The 14,723-nt window shown below is 40.3% G+C and overlaps 2 protein-coding genes across 2 annotated transcripts in view; both read right to left on the bottom strand.

Annotated features, from left to right (window-relative positions):
* Positions 1 to 1,435, bottom strand: part of LOC138972980 (uncharacterized) — a 16,900-nt gene extending 15,465 nt beyond the window's left edge. The window contains exon 1 of the mRNA XM_070345640.1: positions 1,307 to 1,435. Coding sequence (XP_070201741.1) covers positions 1,307 to 1,322 — 16 coding nt within the window. The 5' untranslated portion in view covers positions 1,323 to 1,435. The remainder of the gene's footprint in view (positions 1 to 1,306) is intronic.
* Positions 1,436 to 4,648: 3,213 nt separating this feature from the next.
* LOC138972979 (uncharacterized) lies at positions 4,649 to 13,916 on the bottom strand. Its single transcript, XM_070345639.1, has 5 exons — positions 13,716 to 13,916; positions 12,914 to 13,267; positions 12,331 to 12,473; positions 9,673 to 9,982; positions 4,649 to 7,873 (listed from the first exon to the last, which is right to left on the bottom strand). Exons 1-5 carry the CDS (start codon positions 13,765 to 13,767, stop codon positions 7,485 to 7,487), a joined length of 1,248 nt encoding a protein of 415 aa, XP_070201740.1. The 5' UTR covers positions 13,768 to 13,916; the 3' UTR covers positions 4,649 to 7,484.
* Between the last annotated feature and the right edge of the window lie 807 nt (positions 13,917 to 14,723).

The raw sequence follows: 14,723 nt of genomic DNA, 5'->3' as shown, positions 1-14,723 counted from the left end.
TGAGGTAGTTGGAACAACCCTAAAAAAGGCTGACCTTGAAAGTACCAGTACTCAGAAAACTGTGAGATCTCTTACAGTGTTTCAGCGCACATCACTCACAAACAGGCAAGAAATAAGCAGATGATTTAAACACCTGTTCGCACCTGCATGAACCATTCTCCACCCTTCTTAGTCGTAGCCATACAACATCAACCCTAGGCATCTTTCAGTTTCACACAGTTGCAGCGCCTTCGGCGCCTTTTGGATATGTGTCGTCTGCACTCTGGCTGTTGGACTGAGCTTCGACAACATTATTATTCAGTCCGTCGACGCCGACAAATACCTTGAAGCTTTATTGGACACACAAAATGAGCCAGAGGACTTTACTGATACAGCCTGGCGCACTTCAGTTCCTCCCATTGTTCACAATTGCCAAATCGCACAGTCAAAAAGTCTACGCCGGACTGATGAAATAACTGGGACTTTCGTACTTCGCTGTTCCTTCCAACTCCACTGAACTTGTTAGCCTTTGCTTGTGATCTGTTTAGACCGTATATTTTAGTTCTGTTAGCATTTTAAATGCGTTATTTTTGTCTGAGAAAAATAAACTGTTACTGAAAAATAAAAGTAAGAGCAACGAAGTTCAGTGCGAAAGCAGAAAAAGACAAATCCAACATTTCCAACATGGCAGTAGCCTCCCTTGCGTTTGTCCGACTTCTTGAGACACAGGTTAATGGTTCCTACTGTTCCGAATTCAAATGCGATAAAATCGTTATCGTTAGATTTGACCGTGATATCAACATTTATCAGTCTGAATGTCTCGAAGAGCTGAATCATATCAGATCTCGGCTTTCTCGACATTAATATGATTTCAGCCGTTCACGAAATTATAATGTTCTGCATAATATCCATTGTTTTGCAGAGTTGATGTACTATTGCATAGTATTCTGACTCTAATTGACTTGCACATTTTTGCTTTGCACCTTGTCATGAACATTTATAAACTACAATGTTTCATATAATGCACTTATGTACATAAACTTATACTGTTTTACTAATTATGTAAGTATGCAGTAGTAGTTATTATAGTAGATTTAGTCCCTCTTTAGGGCAAGGGCCAGATGCAAAAAAGAATACCAATGCTTATTCTGTTACCCTCGTAAAATAAAGAATTGTCATTGTCATTGTCATTGTCTCTCTCTCTCTCTCTCTCTCTCTCTCTCTCTCTCTCTCTCTCTCTCTCTCTCTCTCTCTCTCTCTCTCTCTCTCGCTCATACACACACACACTTTCCTACTTAACTTGCGTCCGTTCAGTATAAATGCATACCTTGTTTTTGTTCCATTTTGCTCAGCAGACAACTGTGCTTCACTTGAACAAAGGTTTTCTACGTTGTATGCAAACATCTGTGTTGAACAGGCGTCAACAGCTCTTTCGTTTGTTGGTATATGCTCTTCTACATTAAAAATGCATGCTTGTGGAAAAGGAAAAACAGTTGGATTATTTTCAGAGACAGTTTATCACCGGAAAATGAACCCCTAACTCTCTTAATAAGAAGCATATCTTTGACGACTTTTTCCACATTATTTAAAACCAAATACAGTAATTATAAAGAAATGTTAAATATTGGCACGTTTTATTTTGGTTGTTGTTGTTGCAAGAACGTCAGTCTACTGAGCAGAATATGTCTATGTTTTTCTTTGAATTGTCTTCGAATGATCTGTACGACGGTCGCAATGACCTAGTGGTAAGACGCCGGCCTCCCAAAGTGGAAGGTCGTGGGTTCCAATCCCGGCCGCGCCTGTGAAGATTTGTCCGATCTCCCAGGGCAACTTATGTGCAGACGTGCTAGTGCCGTATCCACCTTCGTGTGTACACGCAAGCACAAGACCAAGTGCGCACGGAAAAGATCATGTAATCCATGGTAGAGTTCGGTGGGTTACAGAAACACGAAAATACAGCTATTACCCTGCATGCTTCCTCCGAAAGCGGCGTATGGCTGCTTAAATGGTCGGGTAAAAACGGTCATACCCGTACAAATCCACTTGTGCAAAAGCATGCGTGCACATGGGAGTTTCAGCCCATGAACGCAGAAGAGGAAGTAGATGAAGATTAAGAATTATCTGTACGTCTTTTCACAATAAAGATCTTTAGGTAGATATACTTGTGAATGTTTCGTTTTGTTAAGAAAAACAAAACACGAAAAAGAAACACGTTCCAATAACTAACGCTGTTGGGGTCTATGTCGACCAAAAGAATGGGATTCCCTGTAGGTCGAGTTCCTGTAGGTGGATTCCCTGTATACCTAAGACTTTAAAATTGGCAATCTTGTATACAGGGAATACCACAGGGTGTAGTTCCTGTAGCGTTTCGCTAATATCAATGAAAGTCACGTGATGCTTAGTGACATCGTTAGAATTTGATGTTTTTCGATCTTTTTTTTTAAATTTCTTAGAAATTCGAGTATGGTTTGCAAGTTTTATTGAAAAACTGCACCCTGGGGGATTCCCTGTATACTAGATTGCCAATTTTAAAGTCTTTGGTATAGAGGGAATCCACCTACAGGAACTCGACCTACAGGGAATCCCACTCTTTTGGTCGACATAGACCCCATTAGCATAACTAACCGTACTTTCTGGATTCTGGATTTTGCAACGTAAGCAGTCTATCAGTTTTGGATTTAAATTACTTTTTTTTATTTAAAGTTCGTTATCTACGCCACCGTTAACATATTTTTCCGATTTTACGATGATTCCTTTTGAACTTCGCTTAATGGCAAAAAGGAGAAAACCCGGGAAGGAAATAAACACAAGTAATTTTCTTTGTTGTTTACATTCAAATAATCAGTGATGTTTCTTTTAAATCATTTAAAAATCTCGTCATACAGATTAATTAGAAAAATAATTGTTGTATGATACAATATCAGTTCACAGGGAGTTTCCGTGGTGGTTTTGTTTCTGCGAAGGAGAACATACATTGATTTTCATATGATGACGCATACCTGAGGAAAAAACCCATTTGTGTGGTAACTTTCATCATTCTGCCACAGATGCCGCAAGCAGGATGAGTAAATCACTAAATACATTGTGACCCTCCACCACGAAATGAGTCGCATGTCACCTCGCGCGGTTCTGCGCTAGGCTTAATATAAGTCCGGGGAGTGCCTGGTAACAGTGTGAGGGTCACCTTAGTCGCAGGCTTATAACTCAAACAGTTTTCGCTTGTTTCTAAAACGGTTTTCACCACTAAATAGAGCATAAAAAACTCTTTACGAAAATGTAAAAATATGCAAAGGTGACATGCGAACTCATTCCGTTGTTCAGGTCAGTGATTGATTTTTATTGGCACGACGTGTGTATGTGTTCGTATATGCATGTGTGGGTATGGTTGTGTGTGTGTGTGTGTGTGTGTGTGTGTGTGTGTGTGTGTGTGTGTGTGTGTGTGTGTGTGTGTGTGTTTTGCTTATATTGATGTTTTATTGTCGATATATGTTCATTGTGTGTTTTGGTCAGCAACACTCCAGTTTCCAGTTCCTCAGTTTCAGATAATACAGTTTGATTGCATTGTATAACTACGTCTTGTGTAAGATTCCTCGAGTACAACATAAAGTGTGGGTTGTGTAGCCTCTACACGAGGAGTCTACTCACATTTCATCGAACGGAGCATAGGCATGCTGTCCCAGTTTCTGAATTTCAATGCTTATGTAACAGTATCTTGGACGTGTAATTATGTACAGGGTGACCCAAAAAAAAGAGTCAAACAAAATTGAATAACTTTGTCAATTTTAACTTTTTTTTCTTTCTTTTTGAGGTGAGTCAAGCTAATCCACTGCATGGTTGGATGAAATAAAAGCTGTTCTCACAATGAACTATACTAATGATCAACGGACGTTTTGCATAGAGACCTATTTTCGCACAAAATCATACAGAGATGTGCAAGTACAGTTCCAGAGACACTTCGGTCAGCGCGATTTCTATCTTTGGGGGTTCCTGAAAGACAACATCTACAGGAACAACCCACAGACAATCACAGAACTCAAGAGAGCCATCACAACAACCATTCGCGGAATCTCGCAACAGGAGTGTGTGCGGGTGATTGATAACTTTGCGCGGCGAGTTCAAGTTTGCCTGCAGCGGCGTTTGGAGCATGTTCTGTAGAATGAGCATAACTTTCCTGAAAGACAAGCTAGAACGCTAAAATTTTCTGTTGAAATCATGCAGAGGCTACTTGTGTGTGTAAATAAATGTTATGAAGATTGCTTTATTTTTGTTCAATTTATGACGTTTTGTTTGGGTACTCTTTTTTTTGGGGTCACCCTGTACGACTGTGCTGTAGATTGTTGTCTTTATATGTGACCCTCCACCACGAAATGAGTCGCATGTCACCTCGCGCGGTTCTGCGCTAGGTTTAATATAAGTCCGGGGAGTGTCTGGTAACAGTGTGAGGGTCACCTTAGTCACAGGCTTATAACTCAAACAGTTTTCGCTCGTTTCTAAAACGGTTTTCACCTCTGGATAGAGCATAAAAAACTCTTTAGGGAAATGTAAAAAATATGAAAATCATGCAAAGGTGACATGCGACTCATTCCGTGGTGGAGGGGCACATATTATAAGTAATGCGATGTGGTGCCTAAAGACTCATTTTCATGTTTATGTACAATTAACAAGGACATTACAGATTTCTTATTTAATCTTATTTGATGTTAATATCTTATCTTATCTGATCTGATCTGATCTTATCTTATCTTATTGCCGTTAGGTGTTATATATTACATGTAAGCACGCCATAAAACACAACAACAACCCCAGAACACAGGCAGTATTTGTGTCGTACTGTTGTTGTTGTTGACGTGAGAGGGAGACTACTGCGTCAACCTTCACAGCAGACTTTGGCTCTGCAGTTGTCGGCCTTATAGAGCGCGAGTTATGCATAGCTCGATGTTTCTTCAACGTTGCCGACACCTGTGAAATTTAGAGTTCTGTTTGTGATAGGGTCGGACTGCTGCGGTCTACTTGTATGTAGACAAACACTCAAGTCCTTAATGGCAAAAAACCGCAGGACTTTTAGTATCAATGTTACTACTTCTCCTTGTATGTGCTTGGTTGCCTTAGTGAAACCATAACAGTTTTTAATAGGGCAAAGCAATTAGCTCTAAAATTCTTAATCCTGTTTGATTGGACTTCGCCTTCAAAGTGTAGTGTTCCGAGACTCGGTTACATTGACACTATTAAATGTGTCACTAATTGTGTGATGTGTCCACTTTGAAGATGTATTGGTTGGTAGAAGTTCTCATGAATGTTTCATTCTGACTGTAATTCAACAGTACATAAAGTAATCCTTCTTGTACGTATTACTACTTGTTTATATGAGATTTCTCAATTGCAGGACGTTTTGAGTACGCACAAAACATGTCCCTGTGTACTTTCAGGCCCGGATTCGATCGAGTAACCCAAGGGTCACAAGGCCAGTGCGTTGCCAACTGAGCTACCGGGCGAAACGCGTTTGCGGTCCCTAATCCGCCTTAACGTGGGAGTTTCAGCCCATGCACGCAGAAGAAGAAGAAGAAGACGTTAATTTCCTCTAACCATCTAAATCATCATCTAGGCGGGCAAATTATCGTAACATGTGAATAGACCTTACATAACTAACGTTAACAAGGAAGCCAGTCAATTTAAGTAGTTCCCGCCGCCCATCCAAAATATCAACAGCTATTGTGTTTTCAGCGTAGCAGTAGGGTCCGATATTTAGACGAGACAAGTATAATGCCGACGAGTCGAAGACGAGTCGCATTATACTTGTTCGAGTCTAAATATCGGACCCTATTGCTACGCTGAAAATACAATAGCGATTATATAGCTGTTCTGACCTTGATTTGTTGTTCCAAACTTACAAAATGACAGTTTTTGCGTCGATGCGTTGATCTCAGGTTTTGATAGCAGACGCCGTTTCTTATGCGCATTAGTTTTGCGCAGACGCCACACTGACTTTGGAAAAAAACTCGATATGACAACACAGCTGTTAAACAGCTTTTTATTATTCGCATAGAACAAAAAGAAGTTTGAGTTTTTTTAATTTTGAACAAGACTACTTATGAAGAAGACCAAAACACAACATCAACGAAAAACTAGAGACAACTGAAGAACTAGGATGCAACAAGGGGAGGAGAAGAGAACATCTCATCCGTACAACGCGAGCAGACGGCAGCGAAGTTTTCAGTTTGCGTGAATGGCATTTATACTTGTCTCGTCATGAGCGAATTTTTCAACCTCAGTTATAAACGACTACATGAATGTTAGTGCCATGGGTTGTACATCAATACTTCAGAGGGGAAGTGGGGTATTTAGTGTGGAGTTACGAGATAAGAAAAGCCGAATGCGAAAGTTTGTGTCAGTCGGCAACTGAGCTCACACAGGCACACAAAAACGGCTGTTCCGTTTTACTCCCCTGTTTGTACTACATCTTTTGACTTTGGGCATTCTGTGGTGTTTAGGGACAGAAAATAATTGGTTTAGTCCTGTTTCATCGGGAAGTTAGCAGAAAAGGGTATGCTATCGACATTTGTAAAGCTGAAAAACATTCCCGAGAAGAATTTCAAGTTGTCAGTGTATGCTGTTGTCGATTGAAACATCGTGTGGTACAGATGGGTAAACCGGAACCATGCGTCTTTGTTATTGCCAATATGCTTTTGGATATTGGCAAAAATGGCCGACTTCCGCAGCATTATGCTTTGATGATCGGAAAAAGGATGTGTGAGACCATCCAATCACAGCCCCCGAATTCCCCCACGTGTCCATCAGAATAGCTATATATATGTCCATGTGGGCCTTTTGTTGTAACGTGTGAGCGGTCCCTAATCCACGTTTACAAGGAAGCCAGCGAAAGAAGTGTAAGAACCAGCCAGCACCCACACACACCGTCAGGCGGGCCCCTAATCGTAAAGTGCCGTTCACATGACAGTCTTTCAACCAACTGTTGCCCAACTTTGGTTGGGTTGAAATCGCCCCCGGGCTGTTGAGGCCAAGTCGGCGAAAAGTCTGCCCAACGATTTAGGTTCGATTAAGGACGGATTGAGCCGCGGCTCGAAAACTGAGTTGAGCGCTGCTCGACTCGGCCGTGACTTGGCGCAGATTTTATGCAGATTTTCCTTGTAGCGCTTACTAGTCGGTTTGCTCCAACCAAACTTATCTTCCCGCCTTAGGAGGTAGCTCCGATAGCTGAAATGGCCTTCAGCTCAGTCCTAGGTGGATTTCAACTGATTTTAATTTGACTTGGCGCCGACTAAAATCGTTTGAAAGTTGGGGAACAGTTGGTAGAAAGTCTGCCATGTGAACAGCACTTAATCCGCGTTTACAAGTAAGCCAGCAAAAGAAGAGTAGGATCCAGCCAAGTAGTTCACGCTGCCCACACACACTCGCTGCCCTGCGTCCAGATGGACAGTGGCCCCACACGAAGCCTCTTCCCCTACATATCCTTTGACGATTGTAACGTCTGAGCTTCTGAGAGTTCCTTAATCCACGTTGACAAGGAAACCAGCGAAGGAAGTGTAGGATCCAGCCAAGTAGTTCCCGCTGCCCACCCACACTCGCTGTCCAGCGTCTAGATGGACAGTGGCCCCACACGAAGCCTCTTCCCCGTACACATCCTTCGCTGATCCAGCCACGCAGATGGCCACCCCTTCTTTGCGAAGCGTGGCGTCGGGATACGCGTTCATGGAGCTCGGAGCCGACGTCAGTCTGAAGAAGTAGAGGCCTGCTACGGGAGCTGTGAAGATGCCAGTGGTGGGGGAGTAGCCGTCGCCGACGTTGGTGACGATGTGATCGAAGGTGACGATGATGGAATTCCCGCTGTGTGGTGCGATGAGCCACGCGGTGAACGCCACGCTTTGGTTGACTTTGTCTGGTGCAGAGAGAACGAACTAATGACTATTTGTGACCCTCCACCACAGAATGAGTCGCATGTCACCTTTTCATGATTTTCATATTTTTACATTTTCTAAAAGAGTTGTTTTATTCTCTATCCAGTGGTGAAACCCGTTTTTAGAAAAGAGTGAACACTTTTCGAGTTATAAGCCTGTGACTAGTGTGACCCTCACACTGTTACGAGACACCCCCCGGACTTATATTGTGCCTAGCGCAGAACCGCGTGAGGTGACATGCGACTCATTTCGTGGTGGAGGGTCACACATATATATACACATAGGGAAGTAAGGGCTCTAAATTCATAGGGCATTTGTGATAGTGTAAAGTGAAAGTTATTCGGAACTAGTCTCCTGGCACCTGAGAGAATACCAAGCATTGAAATGAACAAGCGACTTTCATCCTCATGCATATTTTGTTCAAGAAGGCCTTCTGCCTGTGTTACAGGTAAACAAAGTCTTAACACATATCTATTTTACAAGCTTGACTGTAACAGGGAAACAAAGTCTTAACACATATCTATTTTACAAGCTTGATTGTAACAGGGAAACAAAGTGTTAACACATATCGATTTTACAAGCTTGATTGTAACAGGAAACAAAGTGTTAACACATATCTATTTTACAAGCTTGATTGTAACAGGGAATCAAAGTTTGAACACATATCTATTTTACAAGCTTGATTGTAACAGGGAAACAAAGTGTTTACACATATCTATTTTACAAGCTTGATTGTAACAGGGAAACAAAGTGTTAACACATATCTATTTTACAAGCTTGATTGTAACAGGGAAACAAAGTGTTAACACATATCTATTTTACAAGCTTGATTGTAACAGGGAAACAAAGTGTTAACACATATCTATTTTACAAGCTTGATTGTAACAGGGAATCAAAGTTTGAACACATATCTATTTTACAAGCTTGATTGTAACAGGGAAACAAAGTGTTAACACATATCTATTTTACAAGCTTGATTGTAACAGGGAAACAAAATGTTAACACATATCTATTTTACAAGCTTGATTGTAACAGGGAAACAAAGTGTGAACACATATCTATTTTACAAGCTTGATTGTAACAGGGAAACAAAGTGTTAACACATATCTATTTTACAAGCTTGATTGTAACAGGGAATCAAAGATTGAACACATATCTATTTTACAAGCTTGATTGTAACAGGGAAACAAAGTGTTTACACATACCTATTTTGCAAGCTTGATTGTAACAGGGAAACAAAATGTTAACACATATCTATTTTACAAGCTTGATTGTAACAGGGAAACAAAGTGTTAACACATATCTATTTTACAGCTTGATTGTAACAGGGAAACAAAGTGTTAACACATATCTATTTTACAAGTTTGATTGTAACAGGGAAACAAAGTGTTAACACATATCTATTTTACAAGCTTGATTGTAACAGGGAAACAAAGTTTGAACACATATCTATTTTACAAGCTTGATTGTAACAGGGAAAAAAATGTTAACACATATTTATTTTACAAGCCGCTTGATCGGAATTGCGTAAAACGGAGAAGCGGATGTGCTACCTGAGTTATATTGTGTGATTATGGAATGTAGCTCAAAGCCTATGTGAAATATATACTTTATTCTACGAAAACGTTTAGCTAGCTTCTCTGATGCGGAAAGCCGAGGAGGGTTAGGGCAGGTAAATGCATGAGTGAATAAAATAAAGAATGACAAAGCACACACACAAACACACACACACACGCACACACGCACGCACGCACGCACGAACAAAACAAAACGTGCTTACCCGTCAAATTGTAAACCGACTCTGCAAGACTCGTATATCTATGTGCCTCTCTATCCTTCAGCTCAGCAACTTCATTCTTTAGCTGCTTGTTCTCCTTTTCAAGTTGCCCCTGTCGAGCCTCCATCAGTGTCATACGGGCCTCCATCCTGTCCACGTGCACTGTTGCATGATGGGAAGACGCGTTGTGAAGACATGCGTCAGCAGCAGCGTGCTGGGGTATTCTACATGTGTAGTCCCCGCCTGACGTCACGTGCAGCTGGAAATGACCGTCTGTGTAGCCGTCACTGGGGATAACTGCACCAGATGGGGTCTGTGTACATTACAGAAAAGAGAGTTGATGTCGAAGTATTGGAAACAATGTTTATTTCGTCGACCGTACGGAACAACAACTAGACGAATTCTGTAAATAACTGTCTCGGGTTTGTCCGGGTTGTGAAACAGTGAATGACCTTGCTTTGACTTTTTTTTTCTCTCTCTTTTTTTTCTCAACTTTATATTATACAAAACATAAACTTCTGTCTAATGTTTAACTCTAACCCTTGCTTTGACTTGGAACAAAACATTGGAGGGGCCAATCACTCGCGAAACACGTGAACAGGAGCACGCGTGAATTGATTTGGTCGAGGCGGAAAAACAAGCGTGATCGTTTTTTTCACAACCCCAACACACCCGACGGAGTTATTTCCGAAAAAAACGACAATATTTGGGAAGAAATTGGGTTTCCAGTTGCATATGTACCCACATTAATTGATTGATTGGATGTTACTTTTTTTAAAGACAAACTTGACTTGAATTGTGTTTTTTGTGTTTTTTTTTTAACCCTATGCCCTGCAAACATCAGGAGGATTTACTGAGTGACGACAGACAACTTTTATTTTACTTTTGCTTTCTACTGAAACAATATTGTACTGCTGGGCCTGTTGATTTGTTATTGATTGATTGATTGGTTGATTGATTGATTGATTGATTTATTGGTTGATTGATTGATTGGTTGATTGAGAAAGGATTCTAATCACAACACAAACACTACACATTCTAGCTTCAGATGACCTGGACAGTTGTTATCAGTTGAAGGCATACACATTTATTTTATCGTTGTTACAATCCCTTGCACCAGCTTTCTACCTGAGATAGGTGTGTGTGTGTGTGTGTGTGTGTGTGTGTGTGTGTATATGTGTGTGTGTGTGTGTGTGGAAGGGCGGCTCACTGAGATGAAGTTTCCGATTACCTACTGCTCCCTTTGAAAAGAAGGGTCACTGAGATAGGGGTGTGAGTGTGTGCTTGGGGGGGGGGGGGGGTAGTGTGATAGTGTGTGTGTGTTTGTGTGTGTGCGTGTGTGTGTGTGTGTGTGTGTGTGTGTGTGTGTGTGTGTGTGTGTGCGGGTTTTTTTTTAATTTTTTTTTTAACCTCAGTTGCATGCAGGTTTGCTAAGTACTACAATATTATTTTTTGCCTTTTTTTTTTTTTTTTTTTTTTTTCGTGTGTGGCTTGGAGCAAACCTTCTTCATAGGTCTTTTCTTTTCTCAGTCAAATGTGTAAATTTTTAGATCAACAAACTTTATCAGTAAACTAATATGTTTAAGTAAATAAATAAAAATAATCATGACATAGATTTATTCCTTATCATACATTTCTATCCGTAAATAACAGTCTCTAAATATTATTATTTCAAACACTCAATTTAAACTTACACTTGTTTTATACCAGTCCCCTGAGGGTTAAATCCCTTTGAAAGATAAATAATATTTCAAGGGGTGTCCCATATCTAAATTTACTTATACACATTTTTCCAATCAAGATTAAATGGGTAAGATACTTAAACATATCATGTGTCAAACCATTCTTATCTCGCACACAAATCAGCACATCTGTTGCTTGTAAAATAATTGCTATGTTATATCGATCGTAAAACAATGTTTCAACATGCTTCCACAAATGGTGAATTTTACTGCAATAGAAAAAGAAATGTTCAATATAATCAACTTGTTCAATACAATATGGACATTTATCATTATTTGTGAGTCCCATTTTTAAGAGAAGAATATTGGTTGGGTATATATTGTGTAATATCTTCCACTGTAATTCTTTTAGTCTGGTTTCCGTTGTTGTCTCTTTTGCATTGAGCCAAACTTTTTCTTCAATATTAATACCAAGTTTGTTCAGCCAAAATCGAACACAGCAGGGTGGACTATATTTCATATCTGTCATAAAATTTCGAAAGTCTCTAGCTTTTAACATAACTTTATCATTAAAATATAATTTCGAAAATTCTTCAGTAACAGCATACATAATCCGTATTGTTCTTTAAATAACGAGATAACGCCGAGTGAACAACAATGTACTGTAAATAGAGTTCTGGTGAAGTACCAATTAAGTTCTGTACATTTTGAAATGACAAAATGGAATTGTTTTCTAAAAGGTCATTGACATGTGTTATTCCTTTTTTTGCCCAGTTGTCAAAATAAATTACATTATTTTGATATTTTATATCGACATTATTCCATATGCATGCCATCTTCAGAGATGAAGGAGAGTGCAGTGTATTATGTTCCAACCAGACTCGCAGTACTTTGCTCCAGAAGGAGGACTGAAGACTATCTAACCCTTTAAACTTTTTAGGACCAATAATTGAATTAAAACAATGTGTGTGTGCGTTACCTGCCACTCCATGGTGAAGGGAGGGTCAGTTAGATAGGTAAAGTTTCCACAGGACAACACTAGTGACCACCGGCCTGTCGTGTTACTATAAATAGCTTGGGGATCCAACGTTGCGTGCAGTTCACCATCTGACGTCTGCAGCTCTGTTTGTAAAGGATACAATAAAGTTAACTCTGTTTTACGTAGAATTCTAGGTATACTAATTCCGTCATTAAGAGAAACACAGACACAGGCACAGACACAGCTACACAGACACACAGACGTACACATAGACACACGGCAGACGCACAGACGCAGACACACACACACACACACACACACACACACACACACACACACACACACACACACATAAACCCCACACATGTACATACACGGGTGTGTACACATATACACATACACGCACACAATTCCCCACCCACACACACACACACAAACACACATATATGTACACAAATACACACACACCCACCCACCCCCCTCCACACACACATACAAACACACACACACACAGACACACACACACACACACACACACTGACACACACACACACACACACACACACATTCACGATCGTCTCACCCACGATCCTTAGAGTAACCGTGCGACGATACGAAAAAGAAACTCCAGAAGCATTGTGACCGGAAACTTCCACAGAGTAATTTCCCTTGTCACCGTTAGTCACGTGACTCAGATTTAATCCCGCACGTGTCAATTGTGTCACTCGGCCTGAAAACGAGGCTGTTGGTTGAAAGTTTCCATTTGCGAAAATGGCGACCAGTTCTTGAGAAGAGCCATGGAAGAACCACTGAATAGAATCCACAACGGTACGAGGGGAAGTCGTGTAGCCCCACGGAAGTACTATGTCGTCCCCGACGCATGCGTACTTGACCGTCTCGTCTGGAAGAACGGCTGTCCATTGAAAGCAGTAGGTCCCTACGAAACAGACCCACATGTGTTTATCATAATCATCTTGTCGGAAAAATATCACAGCACTCATTGTAGAGAACAAATTCTACGAAAAGGTTCCTGCTGCGGCCTACTCGTTAGATTTGGGTTATTTGGTCGTTTGCTTAACAGGTTGGTTGATTCATAGTTAGTTGTTGGCTGTTTTTTGTTTTATTTTGTTTTTTGACTGCTTGATTGGCATTCTGCTTGGTTGAATGGTTTGTATGTCCAGCCCCCCACCCCCCTCCCCCAAACACACACATATACGGACGGACGCACGCACACACACGCACACACACGTACGTACGCACGCACGCACGCACGCACACGCACACACACAGATACACACACACACACATACACACACACACACACACACACACACACACACACACACACACACTTGTATATATCTATATGTGAAAATAGAACTCACGAGTCAAAGTTACCACCAGGACAACACAAATACCACAGAAAGCAGAAGACATGGTCAGCAAAGTCGATTAAAGGGTTTCTCCTATCCTTGCGCAATCAATCACACAAAGACGATCCGCGAATTTACGTATTGGAAAGTGAGTGTGTCTAGAGCAATGAAAACTGCATTAATTTTTGTGCTCTCTCAGATTATGTTGCAAATTGAAAATATGACCACACAGAGAATTAGGTCACTCCAAACATCTATTGTGATAACATTTTTTAGTAACCAAGTTGCAATGGTGCAGTCACTGATAACGATTTTTTTGGGAAATGGTGGGATTGAAAAAGAATACACATGCACACAGAATGTAGGGATAGATAAACATTTGCAATGACAGAACCACCCGTCGGTACGCATTGAAATGTTTTCATGCCTGTTTTCTTATCAAGTGCGTTGTCATAAAATAAGATTGTGAACTTTGAAATATATAAATATGAAGAAATATTATTCTTGAGAACCCTGTCAATAAAGCTGCATTACTTGGTATATATGCTTTTTTCTAGCTTCTGATACATGTTTTAGTGTGAAATTAAACGCAAAACGATATTTTTTTTCAGTTTATTCACTAAGCTTTAAACTCATGCGGTTCACAACTCAAGGAGTTACATTTTGTATGACGTAATTATGTCAAATCAATCCATACAATACTTAAAGTCACTTGAATCCAAACCAATGCACTGTATCAAAGTGAGGTGAACCTGTGCTACCAGTACTTATTTTGAGATTTGTTTTAACCGTGTTATCACGAGAAGCCGTTAACATGCACGGGGGTGTCTCGATTTAACAAAAATAGTGCGTGCAATACATGGATTTAATTGTTGAAGTAATTTATTTCTTGAAGTAATTTAATGGTTTGTTTGTTTGTTTGTTTGCTTGTTTGTGTCTTTCTATATATGTTTGTATGTGTCCTTGTTTGTTTTTTTGTGTCCTTGTTAACTTTGTTTGTGAACATACGACATAAAATGA

Source organism: Littorina saxatilis, linkage group LG8, assembly GCF_037325665.1.
Source record: "Littorina saxatilis isolate snail1 linkage group LG8, US_GU_Lsax_2.0, whole genome shotgun sequence".
NCBI classification, from domain to species: domain Eukaryota; kingdom Metazoa; phylum Mollusca; class Gastropoda; order Littorinimorpha; family Littorinidae; genus Littorina; species Littorina saxatilis.
Note: the sequence above shows the minus strand (reverse complement) of the source record. Positions and strands in the feature narration are given on the sequence as shown.

Coding starts and splice junctions, on each gene's coding strand:
- LOC138972979 (XM_070345639.1), bottom strand. CDS start 13,767: ATGTCTTCTGCTTTCTGTGGTATTTGTGTTGTCCTGGTGGTAACTTTG. Junction 12,474..12,913: donor GGTTACTCTAAGGATCGTGG/GTGAGACGATCG, acceptor CTTTACAAACAG/AGCTGCAGACGTCAGATGGT. Junction 7,874..9,672: donor GTCGGTTTACAATTTGACGG/GTAAGCACGTTT, acceptor TCTCTGCACCAG/ACAAAGTCAACCAAAGCGTG.